This window comes from Sinocyclocheilus anshuiensis, unplaced genomic scaffold (genome assembly GCF_001515605.1).
Source record: "Sinocyclocheilus anshuiensis isolate Anshui unplaced genomic scaffold, SAMN03320099.WGS_v1.1 scaffold1531, whole genome shotgun sequence".
Classification (NCBI taxonomy): domain Eukaryota; kingdom Metazoa; phylum Chordata; class Actinopteri; order Cypriniformes; family Cyprinidae; genus Sinocyclocheilus; species Sinocyclocheilus anshuiensis.
In genome coordinates, this window is record NW_015551200.1 from 956734 (window position 1) to 973921 (window position 17188).

General features: G+C 38.2%; 2 protein-coding genes across 3 annotated transcripts in view; one reads left to right on the forward strand and one right to left on the reverse strand.

Annotated features, from left to right (window-relative positions):
- Positions 1 to 14353, forward strand: part of LOC107663407 (RING finger protein 214-like) — a 35531-nt gene extending 21178 nt beyond the window's left edge. The window contains exons 1-13 of one of the 2 annotated variants that reach the window (XM_016453634.1): positions 6304 to 6337; positions 7704 to 7844; positions 8062 to 8195; positions 8673 to 8741; positions 8831 to 8927; positions 10560 to 10648; positions 10753 to 10840; positions 10931 to 11026; positions 11800 to 12359; positions 12509 to 12626; positions 12732 to 12881; positions 13393 to 13485; positions 13575 to 14353. In XM_016453634.1, the coding sequence (XP_016309120.1) occupies positions 6332 to 6337; positions 7704 to 7844; positions 8062 to 8195; positions 8673 to 8741; positions 8831 to 8927; positions 10560 to 10648; positions 10753 to 10840; positions 10931 to 11026; positions 11800 to 12359; positions 12509 to 12626; positions 12732 to 12881; positions 13393 to 13485; positions 13575 to 13637 (1704 nt within the window). In that variant the 5' untranslated portion in view covers positions 6304 to 6331 and the 3' untranslated portion in view covers positions 13638 to 14353. Of the gene's footprint in view, positions 1 to 6303; positions 6338 to 7703; positions 7845 to 8061; positions 8196 to 8672; positions 8742 to 8830; positions 8928 to 10559; positions 10649 to 10752; positions 10841 to 10930; positions 11027 to 11799; positions 12360 to 12508; positions 12627 to 12731; positions 12882 to 13392; positions 13486 to 13574 lie in introns of those variants that run through there. The other variant, XM_016453633.1, reaches the window with a different exon arrangement.
- On the reverse strand, positions 14277 to 16634 carry LOC107663408 (apolipoprotein A-I-like). Its single transcript, XM_016453635.1, has 4 exons — positions 16587 to 16634; positions 16438 to 16489; positions 16116 to 16260; positions 14277 to 15048 (listed from the first exon to the last, which is right to left on the reverse strand). The coding sequence occupies exons 2-4, from the start codon at positions 16478 to 16480 to the stop codon at positions 14448 to 14450; spliced, it is 789 nt and encodes a 262-aa protein (XP_016309121.1). The 5' UTR covers positions 16481 to 16489; positions 16587 to 16634; the 3' UTR covers positions 14277 to 14447.
- Between the last annotated feature and the right edge of the window lie 554 nt (positions 16635 to 17188).

Consider the following 17188-nt stretch of genomic DNA (forward strand, 5'->3'; position numbering starts at 1 on the left):
TTAGTGCACGAGGGATGAACAGAGAGCCCATGCAAATCACTGACATGTTTGGCGGAAGCCAAGGCCAGGAGCAGAGCTGTCTTGAAAGACAGACGCTTACAGGAGATATCTCCCTAATTCGTTTAAAATATAAAGATACTACTACTAATAATAATTTCCAATCAGTAGCCCATGTACAATGAAGCTAATAGTAGGACACTCTTAAACTGGAATTTACTATTTGTGTATTCAGTTGGGCTTAAAGGAATTATGGTATTTTCATGGAGTGTAGCAGCAGTATCATAGAATTCAGATTGCGTTATTAGCGAACTGTTAATAGCAGTATGCATAGCAAATCAAATTATGCGTTTAGTTGTGGTAGCAGTAGGTAGACCGTAGGTTATATTTACATTTATTCATTTTGCAGATGCTTTTATCCAAAGCGACTTACAATTGCTGAAGTTTCAGTGACTAAAAATGAATGGTATGTGAACTCAAGTGAATAGGCATCATTTGTGTTCGTTTATTTAAAAGGGGCTTATAGCAATTCTAAGTACCTTTGTGCAGCTGTAGCAGCAGTATGCATAGTTATTCAGATCGCAGGTAGCGAATTTAATAGCAGTGTTAGAAATAATATTAGCAGCAGGAAGTCAAATTATTGTTGCTAATATAGCAGCGGCAGCAGAAAGTACTTCAGTTGCTTGAAATTTCAGTGATAACGCATGGGGTAAGTAACTCTTTAAAGTGAAATAGGCATTTTATTTATTTGCTTATTTAACAGGGCAGTAGACTTACAGTAGATTTTGTGCACTCTTCAAAGCGAAATAGGCATTATTTGATTGCGTTTGCTTGTTAATAAAGACACTTATAGCAATTCTAAGTACATTTGTGCAGCAGTATGCATAGCTATTCAGATCGCTAGTTTAGTGAATTTTAATAGCAGCAGCACGCATGGCAAAATTCAGATGCATTTTTAGGTGAAATAGGCATTTTATTAATTTGCTATTCAGTTCAACAGGGTTTATATAACTCTTCAAAGCGAAATAAGCATTAATTGGTTGTGTTAAGGTTATTTAAGGGGCAGTAGCAATTCTAAGTACTTTTGTGCAACAGTATGCATAGCTATTCAGATTGCATGTTAGCAAATTTTATAGCATGCATAGCAAATTCAGATGCAATTTTAGAAATAATATTAGCAGCAGCATGCATGGCAAGTCATATTATTGTTGCTAATATAGCAGCGGCAGCAGAAAGCGCTTTAGTTGCATGAAATTTTAGTGATAACTCATGGAGGGTAAATTAACTCTTTAAAGTGCAATAGGCATTTATTACTTTGCTTATTCAACAGGGCTTGCAGCAGGTTTCGTGCAGCAGCAGTAGATTATGCTTAGTAAATTCTGATTAAATATTACAACCGCAACAGCTCGCACAGTAAATTCCTACTACAACATTGTGAATATCATTAACAGCAACAGCATGTACTTCAACTCGGTATTGAAATGTTAGTGAATATGATCAATAGCAGCAGTAGCAGAAGTTTTGTTGCATTGGCCATATCACACTGCATACATTGCGGACAGCTTTACCTAGTGTAACGGGTCTATTGACTTTATGTTGTGCTGCTCGCGTCTGGCATAGACACCGTGTTAGAATAAAATAGCCATTCGCCTTGCTACTTGTATGCCTAATTAATGGAGCTCAGCAGTTCAGTCTCTTGTGCAGTAGCAGCAGCTTGCATAGGCATTCAGTCATCGAAATTTTTCTCAGCAGCAGCATGCACAGCATTTCTGTTGCGAATTTTAATTTGGACACAATTATTATAAAAGCAGACAACTGCATTTAAATAAAGTCACTGTAGTGTCTTGCTCAAGACCATCTTGGAACGAGCCATCTTCACACTTCTCTAGTAAGTTTCGTCTGTGTGTGTGAAGATGCTGCGAAGCGCAAATCTGTAAATGAATGTTCCGAAGTGAAGTAAACTTCAACGGATTTCCCCTGCTCGGGGTGGAGGGAACAATGAACACTGTGTAGGGATCATATCGATCGGAACACAGTTCATGCACGTAGCTCACTTCTAATGAGCTGGTTATCTATTGGGTGTGTTAACTAAGCGAGACATGCAAAATATGCAGAGCGGGGAGGCACGAGGACTGGAATTGGGACCCGCTGGGCTACATCATGTGTCATTCACCGGTGAGAAAACTTTAAAAGTACTACAGTACCAGGAAGGAAGATCGGGTTGTTGATGTTTGTCTGCCATTCTTGCTCTGTCTGCCCAGCATGCGTGAATGCGCTGATGACACAATCCTGTCTGCACGAACCGGGTGCGCAGAGGTATGCTTATACATACGTTGACAGGCAGGTAGGAAAGCCAATTAAAACGCTCGGACCGAGCGTTTTGATTGGACACTCTCCCCAATCTCTGATGAAATCGGTTGGGTTTTCTCTGTATTAGAGCTGTTTTGAATTTACTGTTTGAACGCATTCGTTTACTGGATCCTTGGACTGAAAAGTTTACAGGAGTTTACCGGTTTTTAAGCTATTGTTTTCGTTGTAATGTACTGATTCAAATTAGTAATCAATAATTAACTATTATTTTACCACTCTGCGCGCATCCCCTTATATGCTCTCACGCATGAAGAAGCAGCATCTCTGTCACTGTCGACAATCGGCATCCTCTCTGACTAGGGTCGGGGACGGAGTGGTCGAGGGCGCAGGCGCAATCATCAAACATATTTCAAAGGAAGCCGGCGCCACGGTCCTGACCGCATCATGATTGCTATCGGGATGTGAAGAGACTTTCAACCAGCATAACAAAAAATGTTTCTGAAGACAGTCACCTATTGCACCTTTAATATGCAATATAAATATTTTAAATGATCAAAATAAATGAGCAGCTGCTTTTGAGGCAGAATTAGTCCTGGGCATGACACATACAAATACAACTCTTGAATGACAAATTTAAAACTATTTGCTCTGGCCGCCCGAGCCTGAGTCAGGTGGTTGCTGGGGGTTACTTCATCTATCAGCCTACAGTGTGATTCCTGTTTGTTAATGACACAGTGCGCATTTCTACCTAGGTACGTTTGAGCTATTGGCTCAGACACACATAGTTATTTAGGTCATTAGTTAAATAAACCTAAGGGTACAGCACCCAGGTTCACATTGTTAAGCCACTAGTTCATTTATCTGGGCTCCATTCCCCCAGAAACACATTTAACTCAGGTCACTAGTTTAAGCTATCTGGTCTTTAAGCTAACTTATCAGGTACACCCACAAATAGTTCACTAGCATTAAGCCATTTGACAAAGCCAGCCCAGGCTCACATAGATAGCAAACACACAGTCTCACAGCTCTCTGGAGCAGCAGCAGTACATATGTCTTGGCAATAGATCTGCTTGTTCTAAGGGGGGTTTTATCTTTTATATTATAGGGATTTTAAGCATATAGATTTTAAGCATATTATTGTATAGCAGCAGCATACATATTTAGTTGTTTTGTTTTCTTCCAGCTTTGTTGGGGGTTATTTTTTATGCTATTTGTGCAGCAGCAGTGTGTCTTAAATACTCGGCACCGTATCGCCATATGCATTGGCAGTAGCAAGTTCCTACTTGCTTGCAGCAGCAGCAATAATCTACAACTACAGCAATAACCAACAGCAGCAGCAATTCAGCAGCAGCGTAGCAGATCTATTCCGCCAAGACCAAATACATTAACATTGTCATATCCATCACCATGCTAAAATCTTCCGAGAGTTGTCATGATTGAACTTGTAGGATATTAAACAACTTTATTGTAAGACCAGGGGCCCGTTCTTCGTACGTCGCTTATTACATCTGAGATTAAATGTCACATCCAAGATGATATCATCGTGCTAATCAGGATCTGGCTAATTCGGTTCTTCGAACGCACCTGTTGTTGATGATTAGTATGGCTGGATTGAGTTATCTGAGATAATTGCGCATTCATGGGTTGGTTTAAAAGGGGCTATGTATCGATACTCGAAACCACGATCAGCAATGCAGCGATTGGCTGGCGGCAAGACAGCAACGTAATGACATCATATAATTAAAAAAAGACACCTGACGAAAAACTTGACAAATTTTATGAGGAAACAGCCAAGCGAACAAAACTACATAAATGTTATAATAGATAAATGAAATGTGCACTGTTTTTATTTTAATTTTTTACATGATTCCCAATCATATTCACGGTTTCTAATATTTGTACAGGCTTTACATTTTTATTTCAATGTAGTAATTAGCAATTCATTTAATTTTATATTTGAACAGATTTGTTAAGTTTCTTAAGGCTCAAGATCATGTTATCTGCATCTCCTGCGCTCCATCAAGCCAATCCTATAATAGCTGTCATCACTCAAATTAATGCACAGCTCTACATTAGCTGTATAGCATGTGTGTAAGACTCGAATACAATTATGAAGTAATAATTTTGATGAATTAATCTTTCAGTGAGTAAAACTGGCTGTATCTATAGTATTAAAGACTACACAACATTATTATATTATCTTTAAATTAATTTTTAAATGATTATTATTTTAAATTATTGTCCCTGGATTAGTAGGGTACTCTTGTAAAAAAAAGTAGCGGTGGTAGCGGACAGATATTAAGTATCAATTCTGCTTAAAAAGATACAATCTAATCCTGTTTACATGAAATAAGCCTGCTCCCGAGCAGGTTTAAGCTTACGGACCTGGTATCAATTCTGCTTAAAAAGATACAATCTAATCCTGTTTACATGAAATAAGCCTGCTCCCGAGCAGGTTTAAGCTAACGGACCTGTTGCTATGACAGCAACTCCGGGATGAGCTTCGAAGAACCAAACAATCCAAGATCACGCCAAATCATCAACAATCAAATCCAGCTAACTGAGTTAGCGACGTACGAAGAACGGGCCCCTGTGCTTTTTAGCTTGTAGCTTTCATCAGAAACTTATACTGCAAATAACATTTCAAATAGAGTGTGAAGCAAAACAAAAAAATTATAATGATTTATTTATTATTTTAAAATAAGAATTTATTTATTCAACAATAATTTACATCCACACATATTGGCCAGTGGGACACCTACAAAGATATTTGTCACAGGTTGAAAAAGAAGCAATGGGAGTGTCCAACAGAGGACATGGGTGACAAATATGGTGTTGCCATATTAAAAAAGATTGCTGTATGATTTAAGATGTCTGATGAAGGCCACAAGCTGGAGTGCAATAGCAAACCTTGTTAAACAATTTTACAGTTTTGACCTTTTTTCACTTACGTTCTGTCTCAGTAATTTTTTTATACATTTTAATATAAATATAATTTATTTGCAGGGTTTATTTGACTTTGTAAATGTTTGTAAAGTTGTACTCATTAAAAGTTACATTCAGCAAATTAAATGATTTGATGTCTTGAGGTTTATTTAGTCGTTATTAGTAGATTTATTATCATGGTAAAGGCCTGTTCACACCAAGGACGATAACGATAAAGATATAGTTCTAAAAATCATTCTGAATATTAAAGAATAGCACAGTCCACACCACTGCTAAAACAATCAAGGCACAGAGAGACAATATCGTTGGGATCCCTTTCAGAGGAATTTTTTTCCAGCTGATGAACAATAAAAACAGTGACACCCAATCAGAATCAATCCTGCTGTAACGAGCTCGAGAATTTAAAGCGACAGACGAGCGTGTGTAAAATAAAAATAGGGTGATGCGGAGGAGACACTTTTTTTTTTCTTTTGCGCACAAAAAATATTCTCGTAGCTTTGTATAATTGCGGATGAACCACTGATGTCACATGGATTATTTTACAGATCTAAATGTGCATTATTTATCATGTCCATGAAAGCCATATTGGCCTCTAAATAGAGTAAGTAATGGTCTTGCAGACCTTTGCTGGAAAGGAAATTCAAATGTTTGACCTCTTGAATACCCCTGGTGTACAAGGTCCATAAAGGAACCATGAAATGGATTTTCTAAATGCATATTAATGATCTTATTGTGAACAATTCGTCCATGCATGTTTCATATTTTGACCTCGTAATTTTTAATAAACAGATTCTCTGGTTATGTATGCCAGACTCCTCCAGTCATTTAGTCCCCTTAACCCCCATCTCTTTCTTACAATTGACTGCAAGTTCACATTCAGATGCCTCCATCCAATCCACAATGGTTGAACCACTGATGTCACATGGACTATTATAACGATGTCCTTGCTACCTTTCTGGGTCTTGAACGTGGTAGTTGCGTTGCTGACTATGCAGGGTCAGACAGCTCTCAGATTCCATCAAAAATATCTTAATTTGTGTTCCGAAGATGAACGAAGGTCTTACGGGTTTGAAACGACATGAGGGTGAGTAATTAATGACAGAATTTTCATTTTTGGGTGAACTAACACTTTAAGAATGATCAGGGGAACTAGTAGCTGATGGTTGGCTGTGGATATACACTTAAATCATTACAATTAAACAAAATCGTTTGAAGTGGAAAGGTTTAAAGGTTTCACTTGTAGGTTTAACATGGGTTGGAAAATATCCAGCCAGTAGTTCACTACAATTTCAATCCTTCATATGTGAATAGAGAAGTATTTCACTTATTTATCTGTACACTTCAATCACACTGCTATTCCTGTGAAACCTAGGAACATCAGTCAATCAATCAAACCAAAAATCTGCATGTTGTGACAATGACTATATACAGAACACTAGGGCCCGGTTTCATAGACAGGGCTTAGCCTAAGCCAGGATTAAGCCATAGTTCAATTAGGACATTTAAGTAATTTTTATAAACATGCCTTAGAAAAAAGCATTACTGGTGTTCATCTTAAGACAAAACAAAGGCACTGACATGTTTTAAGATCAGTCAGTGCAAGTTTCTTTCAGTTGAAACAGCTCAGATTTACATTTTAGTCTAGGACTAGGCTTAAGCCTTGTCTGTGAAACTGGGGGTAGGTGTTCTATGCAAGAGTGAATCTATGCATCACTATCACCAATTGCAGGACTCATCCCATCTCAACCACTACTTAGGAACCAACTAATCTTAGCTAAATTGTAAAATTTAAACTAGTTTTCTACTACTACTGTATCTTTTCATTTTACATAATTGTAGAAGTGCAAATGGACAAATGCAATCTGATTTACTTGTTATAAATGCGTTTGTCATTACTAATATACATGTTGTTGCAAGGTCCCCACAAATCAAGTGGGAAAGTGTGTGTATTATGCAAATAATATACAAATAAGGTCCCTATCAGGCATGTTCACTCAATTTTTTTTAGAAGTCCCAATTTAGCATGGTGAAGTCATTACCTCATCAGTTCAGACATTTGAAGTCGTGTATAGGCAATGGTTTTCCATATTTGTTTCAGACCTCTAAAACCTTTAGAAAGGGTGGTCCCCACAGGTGATGATTATATAGTTGGTCTCCATACAACAGGGAAACCTGTTGTGTGTGTGTGTGTGTGTGTGTGTGTGTACAAGCTATGCTAGTGAACAACACGTTTGAAAATATCCTCACAAATATAGTGAAACATGATGAACAGTTGCTTGTAAGGACATTTGAAGTGGTCCTTGAAATGCTCATAAATTGGCCAAAACATGTTTTGCTTTAAATTTGTTATGGGTTTGCATGACAGTGTAACCTGTATTTGTGTGTGTGTGTGAATATTCTGAATATTCTCAGACTTTCAGACCCTAATGTATATCTTTCTTTCTCTGTAGCGTGCTTTAGAAGACTGCAGTATTGAGCTGAGTGAGCAGTATGAGGCTCTTATGAAGCAGCATGCAGCAGAGCAGGAGGAGCACAACCTCCATGTCCACAGTCATGGCAAGACAAGAGTTGACAGAAATCAACAGTACCAGGTTCAGCATCACATCTTTACATAAAGAAACTACCACTATATCCAATCTGTAGAGGTTTTGACATTTACACATGGTTATTTGAATAGCAGTGCTTAATCTCCTTTGAACTCACTAGGGAATGCTACTTTGTGCAGAAGCATCTTAGTCAAAAGCCTCTGGTATTACCAAATTTTTATTGTTGAAATGTCGTTTTTTTGTTTTTGTTTTATTTCTATAGTGTTTTATTGAAAAAATTGAGTCTTTGCAAGTTAAATTGGAGCTGAATAGCAGCAAGACCACACGGAAAAACTTCATGGTAAAGCGGCAAGATCTTACTGCAGAGAAAGAGCGGATGGAAGACGAGAAAACAAGGTAATTTATCAAATCCAGCTGTGCGCTTGGGGCAGAATATACACTGCTGTTCAAAAGTAGTTTTTTAATGTTTTTAAAAGAAGCCTTTCATTCTCATCAAGGTTGCATTTATTTGATCAAAACTACCATGAAACAGTAATATTATCACAATTTAACCATATTCTATTTTAATATACTTTAAGATGTAATTAATTTCTTTGATGGCAAAGCTCCAGAAACATTTATTATTATCCATGTTGAAAACAGTTTTGCTGCTTAATATTTTTGTGGAAACTGATACATTTATTTCAGGATTCTTTGATGAATATAAACTTTTAAAAAACGGCATTTTTTCTTTTCTTTTTTTTTTTTTTTGAAAAATAACTTGTACATTATAAATGTCTTTTGGTCACTATTGATCAATTTTATGCGTCCTTGCTGAATGCATATAATATTGGATGGGTCATTGAATTTAAATAAGATTTTTGTGTGTTTTAGACTGGTTCAGGAGCTGGAGGTCACAGAAAAGAAAGTCAAGATGCTGATTGAGGAACAGAATCAAGAAAAGTAAAAAATTTAAAACATAAAAGAAGAAATACCTACAATATCTCTGTATCTGTGTTTATCTGTTTTTTTTGTGCTTGTGTATGTGACAGGGTGTCCTGGGAGCAGGAAATAGCTGACCTGAGGGTGGAAATGGAGACACTCTGCAGACAGGCAGAGCAGGCCAGTCAGACCGTTCTTCAAGATGAGGTAAAAGCTGCACCTTTACAGCAAACATCTTCTAGAAATCTCACAGCCAGTGTAATGAATCATGTACAGGTGCATCTCAATAAATTAGAATGTCGTGGAAAAGTTCATTTATTTCAGTAATTCAACTCAAATTGTGAAACTCGTGTATTAAATAAATTCAATGCACACAGACTGAAGTAGTTTAAGTCTTTGGTTCTTTTAATTGTGATGATTTTGGCTCACATTTAACAAAAACCCACCAATTGTTGGCCTTCTGGAAAGTATGTTCATTTACTGTACATGTACTCAATACTTGGTAGGGGCTCCTTTTGCTTTAATTACTGCCTCAATTCGGCGTGGCATGGAGGTGATCAGTTTGTGGCACTGCTGAGGTGGTATGGAAGCCCAGGTTTCTTTGACAGTGGCCTTCAGCTCATCTGCATTTTTTGGTCTCTTGTTTCTCATTTACCTCTTGACAATACCCCATAGATTCTCTATGGGGTTCAGGTCTGGTGAGTTTGCTGGCCAGTCAAGCACACGAACACCATGGTCATTTAACCAACTTGTGGTGCTTTTGGCAGTGTGGGCATGTGCCAAATCCTGCTGGAAAATGAAATCTGCATCTTCAAAAAGCTGGTCAGCAGTAGGAAGCATGAAGTGCTCCAAAATTTATTGATAATTGGGTGCAGTGACGTTGGTTTTCAAAAAATACAATGGACCAACACCAGCAGATGATATTGCACCCCAAATCATCACAGACTTTGGAAGCTTAACACTGGACTTCAAGCAACTTTGGCTATGAGCTTCTCCACCCTTCCTCCATACTCTAGGACCTTGGTTTCCAAATGAAGTACAAAACTTGCTCTCATCTGAAAAGTGGACTTTGGACCACTGGGCAACAGTCCAGTTCTTCTTCTCCTTAGCCCAGGTAAGGTAAGGGTTGTCTGTGGTTCAGGAGTGGCTTAACAAGAGGAATACGACAACTGTAGCCAAATTCCTTGACACGTCTGTGTGTGGTGGCTCTTGATGCCTTGACCCCAGCCTCAGTCCATTCCTTGTGAAGTTCACTCAAATTCTTGAATCGATTTTGCTTGACAATCCTCATAAGGCTGCGGTTCTCTCGGTTGGTTGTGCGTCTTTTTCTTCCACACTTTTTCCTTCCACTCAACTTTCTGTTAACATGCTTGGATACAGCACTCTGTGAACAGCCAGCTTCTTTGGCAATGAATGTTTGTGGCTTACCCTCCTTGTGAAGGGTGTCAATGATTGTCTTCTGGACAACTGTCAGATCAGCAGTCTTCCCCATGATTGTGTAGCCTAGTGAACCAAACTGAGAGACCATTTTGAAGGCTCAGGAAACCTTTGCAGGTGTTTTGAGTTGATTAGCAGATTGGCATGTCACCATATTCTAATTTGTTGAGATAGTGAATTGGTGGGTTTTTGTTAAATGTGAGCCAAAATCATCAAAATTAAAAGAACCAAAGACTTAAACTACTTCAGTCTGTGTGCATTGAATTTATTTAATACACGAGTTTCACAATTTGAGTTGAATTACTGAAATAAATGAACTTTTCCACAACATTCTAATTTATTGAGATGCACCTGTATATTACTGTCTGACTGTGTATTTTTTGCCCGTGTCTGTGTGAGCAGATAGCTGCATTAGAGATGCAGAAAGAGCTTGCGCTTTCTCAAGTGGAGGACTGGATTGCAGACGCTGAAAAATATCTGAATTTTCTCAGGTATTGTGTGTAAATTAATGTGTGTTGAGAGGTATGCATGTGCAATATTTTTGTATGCGTAAAGGTGATGGGATTCATTCTGGATTTGTGCTTATTCTGGACAGATTAAATCCTTCCCAGAACCACCTGCTCCAGCAGCAGAAGTGGGAGCAGAATGTAGCGATCATCCGCAGCAATCTGGTGGGACTAAAGGTGAGGGGAGGAGCTAGTATAGGTGGATTACAGGTGAAGGGAGATAGCAGATTCTCTCACTCACTCTGTCCTTCTGTTTTTCATTCACAGAATAAGTTTAATGAAAACCATCTACTCCTACAGAGAGGTGAACAGCTGGACAGTTTGCCTTCAGTCGCGCTCCCGCATCTTCCACCAGTGCCTACAGTAAGTGTCAGTTAATTCATATACTGTATGGCCTAGGGTTGGAGGTACATTGCCGTTCAAAAGTTTATTTATTTTTAATTTTTTGATGTTTTTGAAAGTGTTTCGTGTTCACCAAGGCAGCATTTATTTGATCTAAAATACAGTAAATACAATAATATTGTGAAATATTATTACAAGGGAAAACTATATTTCAAAATACAATTTATTCCTGTGATGGCACAACTGAATTTTCAGCAGCTATTACTCCAGTCTTCAGTGTCACATGATCCTTCAGAAATCATTCTAATATGCTGATTTGGTGCTCAAGGATAATTTCTTATCAATGTAAAAATAAAGTTTTGAGGAAACCATGATACACTTTAATGATTCCTTGATTAATAGTAAGTTCAAAAGAACAGCAATTATTTGAAATAGAAATCTTTTGCAACATTGTAACACTTTTGATCAAATTAATGTGTCCTTGCTGAATAGAAGTATTAATTTCTTTCAAAAAAATTCTCACTGCACCCAAACCATTGAACGCTAGTGTATGATGCCATGCTGTTGTTGAACTGATAATCTGGTAGAGAGTTGATGAACTAGCCATTTTAAAGTAGCTGGTTTTCCACAGTTCGAAACATGGCCTATCCAGTCATATTTATGTTTTGTGAATATAATGTGACTATTTAAATTTCATTTTTTAATCATTATTTTTTGCATAGATTTAGTTTACAAGTAATTATATAAGTAATGTATATTTTCTGTGTGTATAATTTATTTTTCCCTTTCCGAAGTTGGAGATAATGAGTCCACTTCAGAATCCTACATCCCATCCTGTTTTCAACAGTGGTCTGCCGACTACCACAACTTCTCCTCCTATAGTTCACCCACAACTCCACTCCTCAATCACACCACCCCAAAGGGCCACACCGCCACTTTCTGCCCCATCTCCTCAAACCACACCATACCTACCCATCACGATAGGTCCACAATCTGCACACGTCCCAAACATTTATGTCCCCATGACAACTCATGCACCTGCCCCTCAAATACCCATGCAAACGATCTCCCTGTCTCAAACCTCATCCCATGCACCTGTCACACCAGCCCCACAGATCCTACCACAGACACATGTAGGCGTTCCAGCTGCCTCAGCAGGCGCCTTTGTTGTATTACCAAATAATCATGGAGCCAGTTTTCAACCCCAAGCTGCAGTGCGCCTTCCCCAAACATTCATGCCATCCACGTCTGCTCGTAACTCCTCCCCCCAGCCCCTTCCCTCCAATCCTGCGCCAGCAGGAAAACTGGACAAGTTGCTGGAGAGACTGGGCTCACATTTCCCACAATGCAAAAGGTACTGAAATCACACAGTTTTTTGATAAGCTTGTTTCCTTCCAAGTACATTCTTAGGAGCCAGTGTAATTTTAGTAGATTTTTTTGTCTTCCTTTGACACAGTTTGTTGATTGCTTTTTGTAATTGATCTCTGTTTTTGTCTGCATTAGAGATCAGTTGACACGTGTTCTACAGCAAATCAAGAGTGAGCGTGGTACTATGGCTGGCATGTCGATTGATGATCTTATTCAGCAGGTTGCACTGAGACTTGCGCAGAACCAAAAACCGGTGTGTAATCAAATAGTTCTTATTTCACTCGTACAGAATGTGTTTTTATTGTTCGTTTCGTTCTGTGCATTGCCCGTATCATTTTTAATTTTATCTCTGTTATAGCATCCAGGGCCTATAGCACCTCCATCTGGACCAAGAGCCTTTCCTGCTTCAGTTGGTCCGATTCAGCGTCCCGTAGCCCAGCCACCGCATCCCATGAGGCCTCATTTCCAACCCCCAGTTGCTCAGGTCTTCCACACAAGACCTCCGCAGGTAGAATTTAACTTTAAATCCCTTTTCTTAAATCACATTTAACAAAATCCTCTGAACTATAGGGGAGTGTAGGGTAAGCTGTGCCACTTTTATACTGAAGTTGTTCTCTTGGTAAGGAGAAATGTATCAAATGTAAAACTAATATGCCTAATTCAGGATGTATGCTATTATCTTAAATAAGACAAAAAGTGTTTTTTTTTCTTTGTTTTTTAAAGAGACAAATTAACCCTATATAACAGGATATTCAATCTTTTGGGAATATTGTAACAAAATATTTACACACATTAACAAAAATTATTACTGTTTTTTAATCTCATTACAAAACCCTACTATATTTTACAGTAGGGTAATACTATAATACTGCATATTATTTCCTAAGGTATATCCATAAACCAACCAGGAAAACCAGTATTCAGATTTTTTTAATGTGTTAGAATACCTTTAAATACTTTGGCCATTAGTTTTTTCTTAAACCATATAAATATACACTCTTTTTCTCTGTCTCTGTCAGTCCTCTACCCGGAAATTTTGTTTGATGTGTCAGAATCCTGTGGATGCTGGAAGCCAGTACAACACCAAGTGCTCCCATACCATGCACAAAGAAGTGAGTGTGTAACCTTCATAAAATACATTTAAGGCACATTATTTGCCTTGTCTGTGTTCTAATAACTGTTGTTCTCTCCTTTTCTTTAGTGTGTTAGTGTTTGGCTCAAGACCAGCAAGAATAACTCCTGTCCTATCTGCCCATCCAAGTAAGGTCTGACTTCAGGAGAAAACACACAGTCCTAGCTGAGCCTATACCTGCAAAAAAATAAGTGGAATGATCATATAAATAGTTATCAAGACACTTGAGAATTAAGTTTTTGTAATTCTATGGTAACTCTGGTTAATATAAAAACATATTGTTCCATTCCTGGTCAGTTAATAATTATTATAAGGACAGTATGCTGTTATACTAATTGATGCTACTTTGCATATCAATGGAAATCCTCACAAAATGAATAGTAGTTTTTTCAGTATTCAGTGTTAATCCAAAGATTTTCAAACAAACCCTGAAGTTTAATCCTGTACGCTTTTATAAAGGTCATATACCAAACATACAATCTCCAAGACAAAATAAAATGTTTCTTTCGGAACTTTTCCAAGTGATAGAAAACAGTACTTAACTGGAAAGTGCTGCAGTTATATTATTTCTGTATTTTATTAAATTAAGGACCAACAGAGGCCTTTATGTGGAGAGCTTTATACATTGAGGAAATGTTTTGTAATCACTTATAGTTACCCTTTTTTTAAATAAATGATAATATTATTCAATATAAAAACTGTATTGGGACATTATACCATATTGTTTCAGAATGGAAGAAAACACTGACGCAAAGTGTTTTTTTTTAATTATTTTTTTGCATTTTATTTGTTTGCATTATTACATCAAAGATTATTTAACTTGAACATAATAAACATTCATAACACAACCCTTGCATCTACACTCCTTCCATCACCAGACACAAGAATATCTGTTCTTTGCTGTTGTCTGAAGATCTGAGTGTGCAAAGTCCTTGTGCATTTTTATGCCTGGATGGCTTTGGAGATGGTTTCATACACCTGTGCAAACCTGGCCCTGGCATTCTCCATGTAGGGCTCCATGCGTGTCTGGAGGTCCTGGGTGTGTGGGGCAAGCTTCTCTCTGGCCTCCTCGACAGCCTTCATCAGCTGTTCTTTGTATTCTTCAGCATATGGGGTGGCCATGGTCTTCAGTTCCTCCAGACTCGCAGTCAGCTTAGTGCGTACGCCCTCGACCATCGGCACAAGTTTAGACTTGGTCTCCTCAACGTTGGTCTCGAACTTCTGCCTCATCTCCTCCAACAGGGGCTGCAGCTTGGCACGCAGCTGATCAGCATTTTCACGGTTCAGGTTGGCGTACTCCTGGAAGACGGGCTCTAGCTTTTCACGGTACTCGTCAAAGTGCTTCTGCAGCACCCCGTACAGCTCAGCACGGTGGGGCTCCAGCTTGGAACGGAGGTCCTCGACGTCAGTCATGACACGCTCGCGCAGCTGCTTGGTGTTCTCCAGGAACTGGTTGGAGATGGTCTCAGCATAGGGAGTCAGAGTCTGGGAGGTGGACTGGGCATAATCTTGGAGCTTAGTCAGGCTCTCTGAAAGTTGCACCCTGAAGAGAAAAGAACATAAATTTGAGAAACACAAACCATTTCAGGTGAAAGTCTGGAATCATAAATCACACTTTGCTTGTTCATTAAGGTCAGATGAAAACTGGCCACCCAACTGAACCTTGGGAGAAACCAGGTTCAGTTGGGTGGCCAGTTTTCATCTGACCTTAATGAACAAGCAAAGTGTGATTTGCTTGTTCAAGCTTTGCAAGCCTTCTCCCAAGGCTCCCAAGGTTTAAAATTGAGATTTATACATCTGAAAGCTGAGTAAATAAGCTTTCCATTGATGTATGGTTTGTTAGGATAGGACAATATTTAGCCGAGATACAACTATTCCAGAAAATCTGGAATCTGAGGGTGCACAAAAATCAAAATAATGAGCAAATCGCCTTTAAAGTTGTACAAATGAAGTTCTTAGCAATGCATATTACCAATCAAAAAGTAAGTTTTGATATATTTATGGTAAGAAATTTACAAAATATCTTCATGGAACATGATCTTTACTTAATATCCTAATGATTTTTGCCATAAAATAAAAATAGATAATTTTAGATAAACCCATACATGTTTTTTTGGCTATTGCTACAAATATACCCCAGCGACTTAAGACTGGTTTTGTGGTCCAGGCTCACATATTGCATTCTGTGGAGCTGCTTATAGCTGAATTAAACTTGTTTCATAATTTGCAGCATTGACAGTTATCGAATGGAATTGAAACAACACTGAACTAAATTGAGCTGAATAACGACACCATTTTCTTCTGTAGATCTCCTTTAAAGCTGACATTAAATTAGTTCATGATGCATTTATAACATTAACACTATTTTCTTTTTCTTTTTTTAATGTGAAGCTACTTTAAAGCAATCTGTATTATATAAATATCTGAGACTTGACTTGAAATGATGAGATCCTGAAGTGTGACATGATACTCTTAGAATGACTGAACTGTGAAGGGGGAATAAAGGATTTGGGAGAAGTAAAAACCACAAACAGCAGATTAAGACGCAAAAGAGAAAAAAGTGAGAGACATGACAGTGTAGAGGTCATCATGATAAGATATGGCTCTTACTTGTATAGCTCATAGTCGGTTCCGTCCAAATTGTCGAGGGCCTTCTGAGCCTGCTCCTTGACCTGGGTCAGGTACACCAAGGCTGCTGCCTTGTAGTGCTCCAGCTGAGAAGGAGCATCAGCCTGCAGGAAATGGGCCTGGGAACCTGAGAAGACACGGGAAAAGCTTCAGAAGCCAAAAGGGAGAAACCTTTAAACTGTCAAGGAACAGGTGGTCAAATAGGCACCATTAAAAAACAAAGCATTAACAAAATCATTAGTTTTTGATTAGTTAAACATGAAGTAAATTTAAATTACTAAAGAAAAATCAGTATGTTACTTACCCACAGCCAAGAGGATGGTCAGTGCAAGAGCCACGAATTTCATGGTTAACCTCTGAAACAGAAAACATTTATTATAACGCTGTTCGACCAAGATTTACTTTGATATTCCCCTGATCCATTCCTCCTCTCCTGCTGGTTTGAGCTCTTACCTGAGTGGTGCTGCTCTGAATGTGCGAGGACGGACAGCAGAGGCAAAGGTCTTATATAGGGCAGAAACCGTACATGTGGAGTTGGAACCCTGTCCTCTTACACATCAGAGGTTCAAAGGTTAAGAGATAAGAGATGCCTTTTAGATATCTGCAGATACGTCAATGCACATTCTCTGTCAGTCTCACAAAATGGAATTACTTGTAAATATTCAATGACATTATTTCTGCCAGAGAAAATATTTTAACTGGCATTTCTAAAGTCATTTTTCAGATATTACTGAAATCTACATTAGTTAAATCTGCATCGAAATGCAACAGCATATCAATTTTATGAGATGTTTAACTGCATCTAAACAATAATTCTTGGGACAAATATTTATTATTAAATCAATATTCACGGATACAATTCAGCATTAGAAGCCAGAAACTCTAAATTGTCTAATGTAAATCTAAGTGCTGAAATTCAGCAATTAAAGCAAGATAGAACAACATTTTTGGATTATATTTTGGTGCTCTGTAGGTTGCATTTATTGGTTTGTGATTAAGCAGTTTGTTATTGAATACAATGCATTCGTGTGATTACATCTCGCTGTCATAAACTG